At 40.0% G+C, this 14,865-nt stretch overlaps 1 protein-coding gene across 5 annotated transcripts in view; it reads right to left on the reverse strand.

The window, feature by feature from the left end:
• The window catches only part of RFX4 (regulatory factor X4), an 84,747-nt gene that overhangs the window by 12,581 nt on the left and 57,301 nt on the right, over nt 1-14,865 (reverse strand). For all 5 annotated transcript variants that reach the window (XM_056517310.1, XM_056517307.1, XM_056517308.1 and 2 more), the window contains exons 5-15: nt 11,158-11,219; nt 9,160-9,373; nt 8,607-8,684; nt 8,354-8,517; nt 7,140-7,240; nt 4,185-4,243; nt 3,398-3,542; nt 1,762-1,856; nt 936-1,053; nt 507-626; nt 122-280 (exon numbers count right to left, since the gene is read on the reverse strand). In XM_056517310.1, coding sequence (XP_056373285.1) covers nt 122-280; nt 507-626; nt 936-1,053; nt 1,762-1,856; nt 3,398-3,542; nt 4,185-4,243; nt 7,140-7,240; nt 8,354-8,517; nt 8,607-8,684; nt 9,160-9,373; nt 11,158-11,219 — 1,315 coding nt within the window. The remainder of the gene's footprint in view (nt 1-121; nt 281-506; nt 627-935; nt 1,054-1,761; nt 1,857-3,397; nt 3,543-4,184; nt 4,244-7,139; nt 7,241-8,353; nt 8,518-8,606; nt 8,685-9,159; nt 9,374-11,157; nt 11,220-14,865) is intronic.

Here is a 14,865-nt window from a genome sequence, read left to right on the forward strand (position 1 = left end):
ACTGGTTTGGCTAACACTTATCTAGTGTACATGACCATTTGTCATTCTAGTCATAATAAACAAGGAAAAATCACCATACTATAGCGCAGTAAACAATGCAATTGTCTGATGAGTGTCCTACCTGTTGTTACCACCAACGCGCTACTGTCTGGAGAATGGTTGCTCACAGGAGATATTGCAGATGGGAGATCAACGGAGGTCGAAGATGTGTTTGGTGAAAATGGAATTGGAGATGGTGTGGAAATTGCAGGTTCTGCCAGTATAATTTCTTCTGTGTCCTCTGATTAAAAAAAAAAAAAATATATATATATATATATCATTTTTTTCTTCCTAAGATAATTGGCACATATGTACATAGCGGCAAGGTAGAGGAAGCCATCTTGTTTGTAAGTAGTCAAGATAATTATTTGGATCACTAGGCCACAAGACATTACAGGTGGACTACTAGGCCTAATGTGTATCTGTTGTGTAGCTCTCTTTTAGTAGTCATTTGGTAACCAACTTACCACTATGAGCTTCTCCTTTCATTTCCCTCATAAGCTCATTGGCCCGTTCCTGGCAGTGCAACGACTCCAACAAATACAACACATAGTCATCAAACATCAAGTGAATGAGGTGAAAGGAACCTGGGTAAAGGAAGAAAATGGCATATTAAACGTTTACATATCACAAAGCCAATCTCAGTGACCTTCATATTTTAGAGACAGTGTAAAGTGTCATATCATAAAATGTTAATAGTAAAAAAAATAAAACTTTAAAGGTATGTATTTGTTATACTGTATATCGCACTACATAGTATTAGGTCCTATTAGCATTTATCGCCCAATACATGACTAACCGAGAAGCATAGCTATAGCATATGCAGAAGTATTAGTAACACTCCAAGTACAACTTTCACTCCGAATTTTACACAAAATGTAGAATATCAAACATACCAAAACTTGGTGCACTATGTAGTGTCATGTCCCGAATGACTCTTGTGCCAAAACAAGACCAGATTAAGAGGAACTGCTGTGCCACCCTCTTTAATGAGCCTGTTTTTTTCGATGCTACCTGAAATGTAAGACAAGAATTACATCACAAAGGTAACGTTTTTACCACTATAATTTACCATTAGTACCAAGTATTTTTTGTATAAAAGCATCTAAATTACAAAGATATACAGATATTCATTTATTGCAATATTTACAGTTCCTAAACAGAACTGTGTCTCCATGGTAACAGACTACAAATAAACCCTGTGTAGTCTGAACATCCAGTCACGCTCCATTCTTTTGGCTTCTTATTAAAATACATTTGGTAGATTAAGAAGAAGTAAAAAGCAGATTAGAGAGAGAGTAAGGCTAGGTTCATGTGACGGAATATTTGACTGGAAACCTCCACCAATCATTGCAATAAACGAAGGAGAATCATGCTACACTCCACATCTCACATCTTAACACGACTTCCCTATAGACTTATAATTAAGATTGCTGAGATCTACTGCGTGCTTCTCCCAAATCACTCTAATAATTGAGGGGTCTCAGCACTGAGACCTTAACCGACCATATATGTCCCTAATGATGTAATCAGTCTTCTTAAGAAACCATCTTGTACTTACGGAGAGGTCATTTTTTTAGTACAGAGAGATCATGGCATTGTATTTTCACCCATACATCTGTTCTTTTAGAGAGGGCTATTATAGAAATAGAACTGTATAGATCATTTGTACAGTCCTATAACATAAATATACTACATTATAATTGGCATGCATAAACTTACCTTTACAACACATCTGTCCACCATGGAATCCAGCCAATCGATGTAGGATTCAATTGGCGACTGTTCTTCCAATAAGTGGTCAAACTCCTGATATACTGCAGAACCAAAGATTTAGGGTCACAGTTTTACACTTAGTCATTTCATATAAACAGTTTATTTCCTGATGTATCAAAAAAGACTGTATAGAGACGATGGGACACTAACATACAAAATAGGCCCTCCCCCTGGACTTGTGTCAGGTTCCTAATCCAACCAACCCATAGTGCAGAGACAATGATGTCTAAAGTATTATTATGTGTTGTTTTTACAGTATGATTCTACACAAAAAGTTGAGAAACTTTGCAAATACTTTCATGTGTGTATGTTGAGCATTTTGTTGTTTTCTCTAAGCCTATGCAAAGTAACTTTCAAAATGTTCCTGGTTTCCTTGGATACAGACTACAGATGAGTTTCTCTGCTGTCAGACATGACCCTAGGACTCCTTCACACACTATTTGTGCCGCTAATTTTTAACGCTTGCATTTTGAGAGTGTTTTTTTAAACGGATTTTTGGTGTTTTGTTTTTTTTTTGTTTGTTATAAAACTAGATTTTTATTTTATTTTTATTTTTTTTCAAAAACATGCTATACCCAGTAAGGGTTGCATTTTGGGGAAACATTTTACATTTTATTATTTCCTATGCTAGTACACATTACACAGTAACTAACCTTTTTCATCATACATTTTAGATGGATGTTGATCTAGCCCATGATGTGGAAAGGATCCTGTCCAATCGTCTAATGTGTATGAGGGTATGCCTACTATGCTACATTACAACATGCGTGATGCTTTGGAGATAAATTGCCATGAGGACAGAAAAGTCTGGTGGGGGACAGAGGGATCTGGAGTGCGACAGATAAGTCTAGAGGGTGACAGAGGGATCTGAAGGAGCCCGGAGGGGACAGAGTAGTCTGGAGTTTGCAGAGAGGTCTGAAAGAGTCCGGAGGGGACAGAAAAGTCTGGAGTTTACAGAGGGGTCTGGAGGGGAACAGGGGTCAGCAGTGGACAGAGGGGTTTGGAGGAGTCTGAAGGAAGACAAATGGGTCAGGAGTGGACAGAGGGGTCTAGAGGAGTCCGGAGAGGGACAGAGGGATCAAGAGTAAACACAGGGGTCTAGAGAAATGTGGAGGGGGACAGATGGGTCAGAAGTGTACAGAGGGGTCTGTAGGAGTCCGGAAAGAAACAAAAGGGTCAAGAGTGGACAGAAGGGTCTGGAGAAATCGGTAGAGGAACAGAAGTATTTGGAGAATTCAGAGGGGTCAGGAGGGGATAGAGTAGTCTGGAAGAATCCAGAGGGGGGAAGAGAGGTCAGGATGGCAAAGGGGTTTGGACAAGTCGGAGGAACAGAGGAGTCTGTGGGGTTTAGAAGAGTCAGAAGGAGTTAGAGGGGCCAGGAAGAAATAGAGGAGTCTGGAGGACAACAGAGGGGCCTAGAAGTGATAGACCATACACCTTAGACAGATGGTTACTACCCTGTATGCCGTAGATATTTATAATAGAGGTATTCATAATACGAATACCTCTATTATAAATCACTTGTACAATATACAGTACCATAAAATACTTCAATGACACCACTGCACTCTGTATCTCTTACACTGAATAATAAGTTTTCTGTGCTCATCTCTGTAATCTTCTATAGTATAAAGACTTTGTTTGGTAATGCTATTAAGGTCAACATTCCTCCAGTCTTCCAGCATCTGAAATGTGATATCGGCGCTGTGTATCACCGTCCTGGAGGCCTGAAAAATATTACATTAAATGATGAGAATATTATATAAATAGTGTAAGGGGGTCATGTAAAATATAACACACATTGTATAGTATAAGGCCTATATCATGTGGATTCTGAGCCGTGTGTAAAATAGGCCTTTAATAGATGCAGAATTAACTAATATTTGAAGCAAAAATATTAAAACATTAACTTTTTTTTATTATTGATGTGGTTGCAACTAAGTCAATGCCAGTTCCAATGCACCATGATGAACAAGAGAAAAAAAGCCATTGTAGGTTTAGTAAATAGTAACAGACGGGGGCATTGATGGGGGAAGCTGGAATGTTCTTACATTGACTATAAGGCTGGGCTTGCAATAGTTTTTTTGGTTTTAATTTTACAATGTGTAAACCCAGCCTAATGGGACGATAAAGCTTTGTACAACTGTTGATTTCAATAAATGTCATGTAATTCTTCATCTCTCCTGTGGCGGTGCTGTAGGGAAACTAAACATTAGTTGCAGGTTCTTCCAGAGATTACAGCTGATCATTGGGGCAGCTGAGAGACAATCTTTTCTGGTAAAAACTCTTTAACTTGGCACCAAACTTGGGGTCTCCTAGACCTTTTTTCTTTTGTATTACAGTAAGGGGAAATATAGAAAAATACTTACTTGGCATAAGTGGTTTAATGATGTCTGTCGCCGAAGAATTTGGGAAAATCTTTTTGACACTATGAGAAAAAAAATGCTCATTAAAATATTTTATTTCAAAAGTCAGACTGTACTAATCCAGTTCAGCTGAATTATGGAAGATGTGATGAGAATAGAAACTTTTTTTAAAAATATAATAGAAAGGTATTATTTCTATTTCTAAATCAACCTGCTATCTATCTATCTATCATCTCATATCTATCTATTTATTTATTTATGTATCTCATGTCTATCTATCTCTCTATCGTTTTATCTCATATTTATCTATCTATCTATATTTTTATCTTCTATCTATCTATCTATCCATCCTTCCATCCATCCATTTATCTGCACACAGCATATAGGCCTGTTTCTAGTATAATTAATAAACCCTTATTAATTGAAATAAATGCAAAATATATACTATACATTTATTAAAACTTAGTAATTCAGCTTTTTGCAGTTGTTTTTGTCATCTGAATCTTCCCGTATTCCTATAGGAGTATTATGCGGGGGGATTATCTCAGGTACGACATCCTCCCGATTCTTGTTATTGATCGGCAGCTAATCCCTTCTCTTAATGACTTGATGATGCTGAACAGTTTTCCTTAATAGAGAAAGCGTCTCGGCTTTGAAATGAGGAAGGATTTATGTGCAGGTGAAGGACTTCATCCGCCGCCGGATCCTGGAGCACAGTCAGAAAGGGCTGAGCGCCTGCTGAGCCCCGGTCATCTGATAACGTGCGCCTGCACACAGTCATAATAATCTGCCGCTTTTACTCCCAGTATAGATTAAGAGCCTTTTTAACGTGGAGGAAAATCGTATTACTGAAGCCATTGAATGGAAGGGGCCCTAATGAAGGACACTACACATTCATAAAGCCCTCTAAAAAATATTAATTAAGCCGCCACCTACCCAAACATTATGGGAATATTGGAAGATTAAGCGCATTCAATAGACAACATAATCAGGATTATTTAGTAGGGTGAAAGAGAGGGAAGCAGCTGCCAAATGTCATCTACATGGTTAAAAATCTGTATGAAAGAAGAGTGTTCAGCTCTTCTGCCATGGCTCTGTAAGTCAGGGGTGTATGTATGGAGAAGAGGATGTGTTTAAAAAAAAAAAAAATCAAATAATGCCACCACATAGTGACTGAATAATATCACTATATCAATACTAAATAAAAAACACTTTAAACAGATCAATATTCCAATACAAAAGGTAAATACCATCTGTAAGTGATTACAGTGCAGTTACATCTAGTGACCACTGGTGAATTCTTCTCTGATTTAAATGATTCACTTTCATGCTGCAGACAGCCATGGTGCACACAGATCAATATTACCATATACAGTGACCATATATTGGTAAATACCAGTTCTACCAGCTCAGCAGACCATTTAAGTAATTACAGTGCAGTTTTCTGTTATTTTTTTCTAATATTCTTTTTTTTCTGCTATTCTAGCTATATATTCCCCTAGGAAATCTGATGACAAATATGACTGTCATAAGTGCCTACTGAGGTTATTCCAAAATAGCAATCTACCTGGTCACCTGGTCATGCAGCAATAGTGAAAAGTGGTCTATATATCTGCACTACTGGGGGGGGGGAGCTATTTTCTAACCATATTTAGTCAGTTTGAACAAAAAAACAAACAAGAAAATGCTGCGTGTAAATCAAGGCTAACGGAATTTTTACAGAAAAGAAGAATTTATTGGGGATTTTGTTATTTCAAGGGAAATATTTACAGTGGGGCAAAAAAGCATTTAGTCAGCCACCAATTGTGCACGTTCTCCCACTTAAAAAGACGAGAGAGGCCTGTAATTTCCATCATAGGTATACCTCAACTATGAGAGACATAATGAGAAAAAAAAATCCATAAAATCACATTGTCTGATTTTAAAATTGCTAATTTATATTTATTTGCAAATTATGGTGGTAAATAAGTATTTGGTCACCTACAAACAAGCAAGATTTCTGGCTCACAGACCTGTAACTTCTTATTTAAGAGTCTCCTCTGTCCTCCACTTGTTACATGTATTCATGGCTCCTGTTTGAACTTGTTATCAGTATAAAAGACACCTGTCCACAACCTCAAACAGTCACACTCCAAACTCCACTATGGCCGAGACCAAGGAGCTGTCGAAGGACACCAGAAACAAAATTGTAGACCTGCACCAGGCTGGGAAGACTGAATCTGCAATAGGCAAGCAGCTTGGTGTGAAGAAATCAACTATGGGAGGAATTATTAGACAAGTACGCCTGATCCGTGTAAAGGAAAGAATGAATGGGACCATGTATCATGGGATTTTGAGTGAAAACCTCCTTCCATCAGCAAGGGCATTGAAGATGAAACGTGGCTGGGTCTTTCAGCACGACAATGATCCCAAAAACACCGCCCGAGAAAAACAGGAATGGCTTCGTAAGAAGCATTTCAAGGTCCTGGAGTGGCCTAGCCAGTCTCCAGATCTCAACCCCATAGAAAATCTTTGGAGGGAGTTGAAAGTCTGTGTTGCCCAGCGACAGCCCAAAAACATCACTGCTCTAGAGGAGATCTGCATGGAGGAATGGGCCAAAATACCAGCAACAGTGTGTGAAAACCTTGTGAAGACTTACAGAAAATGTTTGACCTCTGTCATTGCCAAGAAAGGATATATAACAAAGTATTCAGATGAACTTTTATTATTGACCAAATACTTATTTTCCACCATCATTTGCAAATACATTCTTTAAAAATCAGACAATGTGATTTTATGGATTATGTCTCTCATAGTTGAGGTATACCTATGATGAAAATTACAGGCCTCTCTAATCTTTTTAAGTGGGAGAACTTGCACAATTGGGGGCTGACTAAATCCCTTTTTACCCCACTGTAGTTTACGTTATACTCTATTACACACTTAACACAAAAGATCACAAACAGAATCAATACCTACGCTCAAATTTGATATTTCGTAAATTCTCAGGAAGGTCGTGAAGAGCAACCTTCAGCCATTCGTCCAGTTGTTTTGCAAATTTTCGGATAACTTGCGTTAAACTTGAAGAAGTAAAACAAAAAAAAAATGGTTACTATTGTCATCATATATAGAGGAAGTTCAAATGTGGAAAGTAGGCCTCATACAATGCCAGGGTTTCCATGACCTGACTTATAAAGGGAGCAGGTTCACTTAATGTGCTCCCAAATTTTAGGGTGAACAATTACTGATTAGAAATAGGTTCTCATAGGATTTACTTGGATAAAGGTAAACACTGTGCCTCTTGGTTTGATTGGCTGGGGGTATGTCTTACTCTAAAGGTGCCCATACACGTAAGAGTGAGAGAAGGATCAGGCATGTCAGATTTCTGAAGGACCCCCATACATATTAGAGAAAAGTTGGCCAAACCCAACAATGTCAGTGGTAGGATCAGGCATGTTGAATTTCAAATGATTGATCTTTTTGTTGTCGGGGAGATAAGCCACCGCCAATCGAGCAGAGCATTCATGTGCATAGAGGGGTTGGCCAAACCAAACAATCCCAGTGGGACCACTCAATTGTCTAAAGTGTATAGTGGCCTGCCAATTGCTTGATGAGGCTAGTCCATCCACCCGTAGCTGTGGATAGTATGATTATGGTGAGTAATTTGTATGTAAATGTCAAAGCCAATCTGTGTACCACTAGGCAAACCAAAAGGACCTAAGACCCCAAATGATGGGTAGGTGAGGAAAACCTATGGTGCAGGCTCTAATAGGAGATCACCCAGGATGAACAAAATGAGGTGTTTCATGGAGAGGTTTTACTGTTATAAGGTGAAAACAGGGTCTATAGTTGCCCCAAATGATAAATGGGAGCACCCCAGGAGCGGGATAAGGGCAATGCTAGGATAATGTCATGTTTTTCATAATGACTGCTGGACCCGATGGACGCCTAATTGGTGATTTCTCTTATATTGGCGAGAAAAGAATTAGGCATGTTGCATTTCTAATGGCCGATCCTTTTGTTCTCCGGGAGATAAGCCACCGCCAGATGACCAGGTTATTCATGTGTATAGAGGGTTTGGCCAAACCAAACAATTTCAGTGAGACCACCAAATTGTCTAAAGTGTATAGAGTGTTCTATTCAGCCGCAGGATATTTATGGCACAAGATGATAGACATAGACACCACACCAACCTGTCAGGCAATGCTTGTAGTACGGTTGGCATCAAGACACCAGAGATTGCTTTATACAGTATGGAATCACACACTCCAACTATGTTGACCACTGTAGATGAGCCTAGGACTGGCAGCATGTGGGGGGGCATGCCTTGCCAAAAGTGCAGAAGAAAACTTTGAACCTGTAAAAATAAAGATGATGATATGGTGGGTGAATGCGATACATCACAACTGTGCACATGAATTGTAGCAACATTTATTTCCACCGTACCTCGTCAAAGTTGGCTCGTATTACAGTGTCCAGAATCCTTTGGCAGTGCGTTCGATACATCATTATAAATGTTGAGATCTGAAGTCCATGTAAAAGAAGTAAACATTTGTCATCAAAGTGATTGGCTTTCAGCCTTACATAAGAAGGGTGCCCTATAGCATATAACTCAATGGGCCTCCAATTATGGTGCCAACTAGGAAACAATTAGTGCTTATGGCTTTGATGCCACCATGAGCACCACCATCCCAGTTGTGCTGACACTTATCTACTACTACCCAGGTCCTGTTTATTTCTCCTTCATGCCCCTTATATGATTCTTGGGCCCCATCTCCTTTCTATGAATCTAACAATGCAGTTCCCCTTCGGAGGGGAGTCCTGCACAGGACAACAGGACTGGGACCCCCAAACACAAGGGTCATGATGTGGAATGTACCCCCTTGATCCTGGGTCTGCTTTGTGTTGGGGGTTTTTCTCCCCTCTCTTGCCATTTCTAGTGATAGATCTAGATGAATAGACAAGAGGCTCGGGGGAACTAATTTGGCTTTATAGATACCTTTTCTTCTGGGATGCTGGCTGGCAGATTTAGATCTTTGACATTTGGGAATTCAGGCAGTAATGTTCCAAGCTTGGATCGTGGTGAATACGCCACTGTCTGTTTGGTGACTTCTTTTTTCCCTGTCTCATTCACCCACGCTGCTCCTTTTTTGGAGTACATAACGTCATAGTACTGGGAGCTTTCTTTGACAGCAATGCCATAATAATGATACCTAAGGGAAAACAAGGTCATTGCATCTTATAATATTCATTAGAGGTTTCTTTAAGAGGGCAGCACAAGTAGGTGCAGCACAATGGCATTAAACCTGCACATTTTTTAGGTATGAAAGTAGAAAATTTTGACTGCTTTATTACAGATATATCACCACTCTGGTTCACAGGATGTGTCTGGTATTGCAACTCTGCTTCCCCTGTACACAGAATAGGGGATAAGTGTCAGATGGCGTAGGGTACAAGTGCGCTACCACCACTCTCTACCATCTGATCTGTAAAATGGCACCAGACTCTTTCCACTGAGCCCTCTGTCCCCCACCTTCCAAGAGGAGCTGCAGTCTCAGCCTTGATGGCCCGCTCAGCCAATCACTGACTAAAGCGGGACACCTCTGTGGCCCGTGATTGACTAAGCGTCCGGTCACTGCCTAGACAATTTCCTCTTAGAATGTGGGGGACCGGAGCTCTTAGCGTCAAGAATCTTGCACCATTCTGGAGAATCCGGGGGTCCCAGTCGGTGAGACCCCCCTCCCCCACGGTCAGATACTTATCCCCTAGCTTGTGAATTGGGGATACATTTAAAAAATCTGGATAAGCCCTTTAACTTGAATGGAGCTAAGCACTATGGCTCATGGACAAGTGTGGCACTGTATATTGAAAAAAGCAAATACATTTCTGGGACCCCCCTGATCACAAGAATGGGGATCCTGTGTGTTCCATTTGAATGTAGCCATGTTCACACGAGTATTCTGTCTAGGCAACTGACTGAGATAACCGAATATTGGCCCTCATTTACTAAGCTAAAACCTACTAGTTTTTGCCGGTTTATTTGGCGCACAGTGTCTGCGGCATGTCTGTGCCCAACTGTGCCAGTGTGTGCCAGGAAAATCCGACAAACCCGACATTGCACTGTGAAAAAAACAAAAAGGGGCGTGGTCTGCTGCAAAGGGGAGTGGTCTGTCTGAAAAGGGGCGTGGTTTTACAACCTGACCTATTTACTATTGAAATCACTGAAAATCATGTGAATAAATAGCTGGAAATTTTCACCTAGAAATAGTTGGTCAGAAAATGTTCCCGACTTGTAAATCTATGAATCCCCATAGTAAATAGAGAGGAATCCTGCAAGTCGGAAACAACATCTCACACTAATAAAAACCCAACACTCTTAGTAAATGAGGCCCATTGTGTTTAGCTATCTCTATCCATTCCATAGACAGTAAATAGAGTAGTCGGTGTTTGGGTGACTGCTGCTCCATTCAAACAGGAGACTCCGGACCCCCGTTTTTGTGTTCAGAGGGGGTTCCTTTGGTTTGACCCCCAGACAACATACATTTATCACCTATCCTCTTGAGTGGGGCGCCAACAAGCTACTCAGCCTTGGCCAGGGTATATAGATACAAGACTAGGATATTTAGGTTAAAAAGATAAATGACTAAAATGTTTCCCCAAGTGAACGAAATACCAACTATTCCTTTGGTCTGGAAAAGCCCCATGGGGTAGCAGCCATATTGTTTACCACCCAGTTTTGGAGAAAAAAAACAAAAAAACAAAACAAAACAAATATAACTGAAACAGAAAAACAGCAGAAATAACCCAACGTTACTAACGCACCATCACTCAAAGATTGAAAACATCTTGAAACAAGTAATAATAGTATTATTATAATAATAAATAGTTTTAGTTTAGTTTTTATGTCCACGGAGATGTAAATGACCGAATTGTGTGAAATGCCCTTTGACTTGGGGTCGAACACAAAGCCCCTTTTCTGGACTGACTTTGTACTCACTTTGATTGTCCCCTGGTCCCGAGTCTCCTTGTGGTTAATTGTGGGAACTGCTGTCTAATTATCTGCAAGAAATAAAATATATTACCGCAGGAACAGGAACGGGTTCAAGGTCACAACCTTTTGTTCAATGCCAAACCTAAAAAGCTTTGCTTCCAAAAATAAGTAAAAGATACAAAAAATGCACACCATTTTATTTGACTCTAATGTATATATCTTATGTGTGATTACATTTAGTAATTCCCAACAGCAGATTATTTCTACTTGATAACCCCAGAGAATGTTATAATGTCCAAGGATGAGATTCAGGTCTTTGACATGGAGGCCATAACCTCTTCTAGGTCTTTTAGTTTTTCCTGGGAGTTTTCCACAGAATTTGTTGTCCCCTGGCCTCTTCCTCCCTCCCCTCTTCCTTCTTTTTACCCTTTTTTATTTCCTTCTTGACATTTTGTTTAGTATTTTAGTTTTTTTACAATACCCATACATTGTCAGCCTACAACAATTATTTCCCCATTCCTCCATACACATGCAAGATTGGATCAGTCGAGAGGGCACCAAACACATTAAAGGGTTACTCCAGCGGAAAACTTTTTTTTTTAAATCAACTGGTGCCAAAAATGTAAACAGATTTGTAAATTACTTCTATTAACAATCTTAATCCTTCCAGTACTTCTTAGCTGCTGTATAATACAGAGGAAATTCTTTTCTTTTTGGATTTCTTTTCTGTCTGTGCACAGTGCTCTCTGCTGGCACCTCTGTCCATGTCAGGAACTGTCCAGAGCAGAGAAAATCCCCAGAGGAAATATATGCTGCTCTGGACAGTTCCTAAAATGGACAGAGGTGTCAGCCGAGAGCACTGTGGACAGACAGAAAAGAAATCCAAAAAGAAAAGAATTTCCTCTGTATTATAGAATTTACTCTATAGCATACAGCAGCTAATAAGTACTGGAAGGATTAAGATTTATTTTTTATAAGAAGTAATTTACAAATCTGTTTAACTTTTTGGCACCAGTTGATTTAAAAAAAATTCCTCTGGAGTACGCCTTTAACCCCTTAAGGACCGGGTTTTTTTTCCGTTTTTGCATTTTCGTTTTTTGCTCCTTGCCTTTAAAAAATCATAACTCTTTCAATTTTGCACCTAAAAATCCATATGATGGCTTATTTTTTGCGCCACCAATTCTACTTTGTAATGGCGTCAGTCATTTTGCCCAAAAATCTACGGTGAAACGGAAAAAAAATCATTGTGCGACAAAATTGAAAAAAACCCGCCGTTTTGTAACTTTTGGGGGCTTCCGTTTCTACGTAGTACATTTTTCGGTAAAAATGACACCTTATCTTTATTCTGTAGGTCCATGCGATTAAAATGATACCCTACTTATATAGGTTGGATTTTGTCGGACTTCTGGAAAAAATCATAACTACATGCAGGAAAATTAATACGTTTAAAATTGTCATCTTCTGACCCCTATAACTTTTTTATTTTTCCGTGTATGGGGCGGTATGAGGGCTCATTTTTTTGCGCCGTGATCTGAAGTTTTTAACGGTACCATTTTTGCATTGATAGGACTTATTGATCTCTTTTTATTCATTTTTAAATGATATAAAAAGTGACCAAAAATGCACTGTTTTGGACTTTGGAATTTTTTTGCGCGCACGCCATTGACCGAGCGGTTTAATTAATGATATATTTTTATAATTCGGACATTTCCGCACGCGGTGATACCATATATGTTTATTTTTATTTTTATTTACACTGTGTTTTTTTTTTATTGGAAAAGGGGGGTGATTCAAACTTTTAATAGGGGAGGAGTTAAATGATCTTTATTCACTTTTTTTTTTCACTTTTTTTTTGCAGTGTTATAGGTCCCATAGGGACCTATAACACTGCACACACTGATCTTCATCATTGATCACTGGTTTCTCATAAGAAACCAGTGATCAACGATTCTGCCGCATGACTGCTCATGCCTGGATCTCAGGCACTGAGCAGTCATTCGGCGATTGGACAGCGAGGAGGCAGGTAGGGGCCCTCCCGCTGTCCTGTCAGCTGTTCGGGATGGCGCGATCCCCGTGGTGTACCCAACGCTCCTGACGTCTTCTTCCACGGGATCCACGCTCTCCGTCGCCGTCATCACGTCGCTACGCACTCCGCTCCTATAGGATGACGGGACGGCGTGCGCGACGACGTGATGACGTCGAAGGAGAGCGCCGACCATGCAGGGGATCCCGGCACGGAGCAGACACCGAGGAGGCAGGTAAGGTCCCTCCCGGTGTCCTGTAAGCTGTTCGGGACGTCGCGATTTCACCCCGGCGGTTCCGAACAGCCCGACTGAGCAGCCGGGTTAGTGTCACTTTCGCTTCAGACGCGGCTTTGACCGCCGCGTCTGAAGGGTTAATACAGGGCATCACTGCAATCGGTGATGTCCTGTATTAGCCGCGGGTCCCGGCCGTTGATGGCCGCAGGGACCGACCCGATAGGGGTGTATTCACCGTATAAGACGCACCAACTCCCCCCCCCCCCCCCCCCCAGTTTTGGGGAAGAAAAAGTGCGTCTTATACGGCGAAAAATACGGTACATGAAAAAAATTTATCAACAGGCTGGAAGCAGTTGATAAATTAGTCGCACATAAGCAAAAAAAATTGTAAGAAAAAAATAACTAAAAAAAGGAATACATAAGCAAACATTGATAAATGTCCCCCATAGGGCCCATTTGGTTATGGTTGGATGTGAAACCATGGAGGCGTAAGACAGCCCAGCTAAGTTGGACACCACAACACCTATATGGTCAATACAAAATAATACAAGAACCCTTCTCCCTACAATTACTACAATAGTAATAAAAAGTGAAGTACTTATGGTGCCATAGTCCATCACCAGTAGGAGGGTCCTATTTTGAGTCACCATTTTTTAAAATCTTTTTAGGACCTTAGCTACAAAATCTACTTGTATCCTTACAAGTATACTACAAGATTTTTGGCTTATTTATATTTTGACAATTTAGCAGCTTTCCTAGGCTGGATAAGATATGTCTGTAACCACGATCATCCGTTCTAGGAACTTAAACACAAGTCTACAATCACTCTTCATTGGCCTCCATTGACATCATAGTCCTTTACAGACTATATAAAGATCCACGAAGAAGTGACAGGTCAACGAAATTCAGGAAACAATTCCCTTTAAAATTTAGCAAAATTTGGAGCTTACAAAAAATTGTCAAAATACAGTGAAACCTCTCCAAAAGGTCATCTCCCGGGGGAGATCACCCCCTTGTCCTTCTTGTCTAGACCTTGTCAATACTTGTGACCCATTTTTTGGTTTCACCATAGATTATGCATTCTGGTCATCTTCTTTATAAACAAAAAAAAAGACCACCCACCTAGAAGACCACTTTTTTTTCTTGTGCAGTTTTGGTTGGTCATCTCAAAGAGTTTTTAATGTAATTTGGAGACTCGGCAAAGATTACCAACTATAAGACTTCTTTTGTTACATTTTTTTCTTTTGGTGATACCTTCAAGTAAATGGTCTATACTTTTTTAACAAGTGTCCGATACACCAAAACATTTAACCAACCAGAACCTCTCTCAATTGAATTTAGTTTTAGCCCTTGACACGATGAAGGTGTCTGTACTACTCTGTAGGGTTAAAATCTGTGTATTATCCCAAAGAACAGACCCTTTCTGAACATCTTTTAGGGTCTTACATTTTCTCTA

Source organism: Hyla sarda, chromosome 4, assembly GCF_029499605.1.
Source record: "Hyla sarda isolate aHylSar1 chromosome 4, aHylSar1.hap1, whole genome shotgun sequence".
Lineage (NCBI taxonomy): Eukaryota > Metazoa > Chordata > Amphibia > Anura > Hylidae > Hyla > Hyla sarda.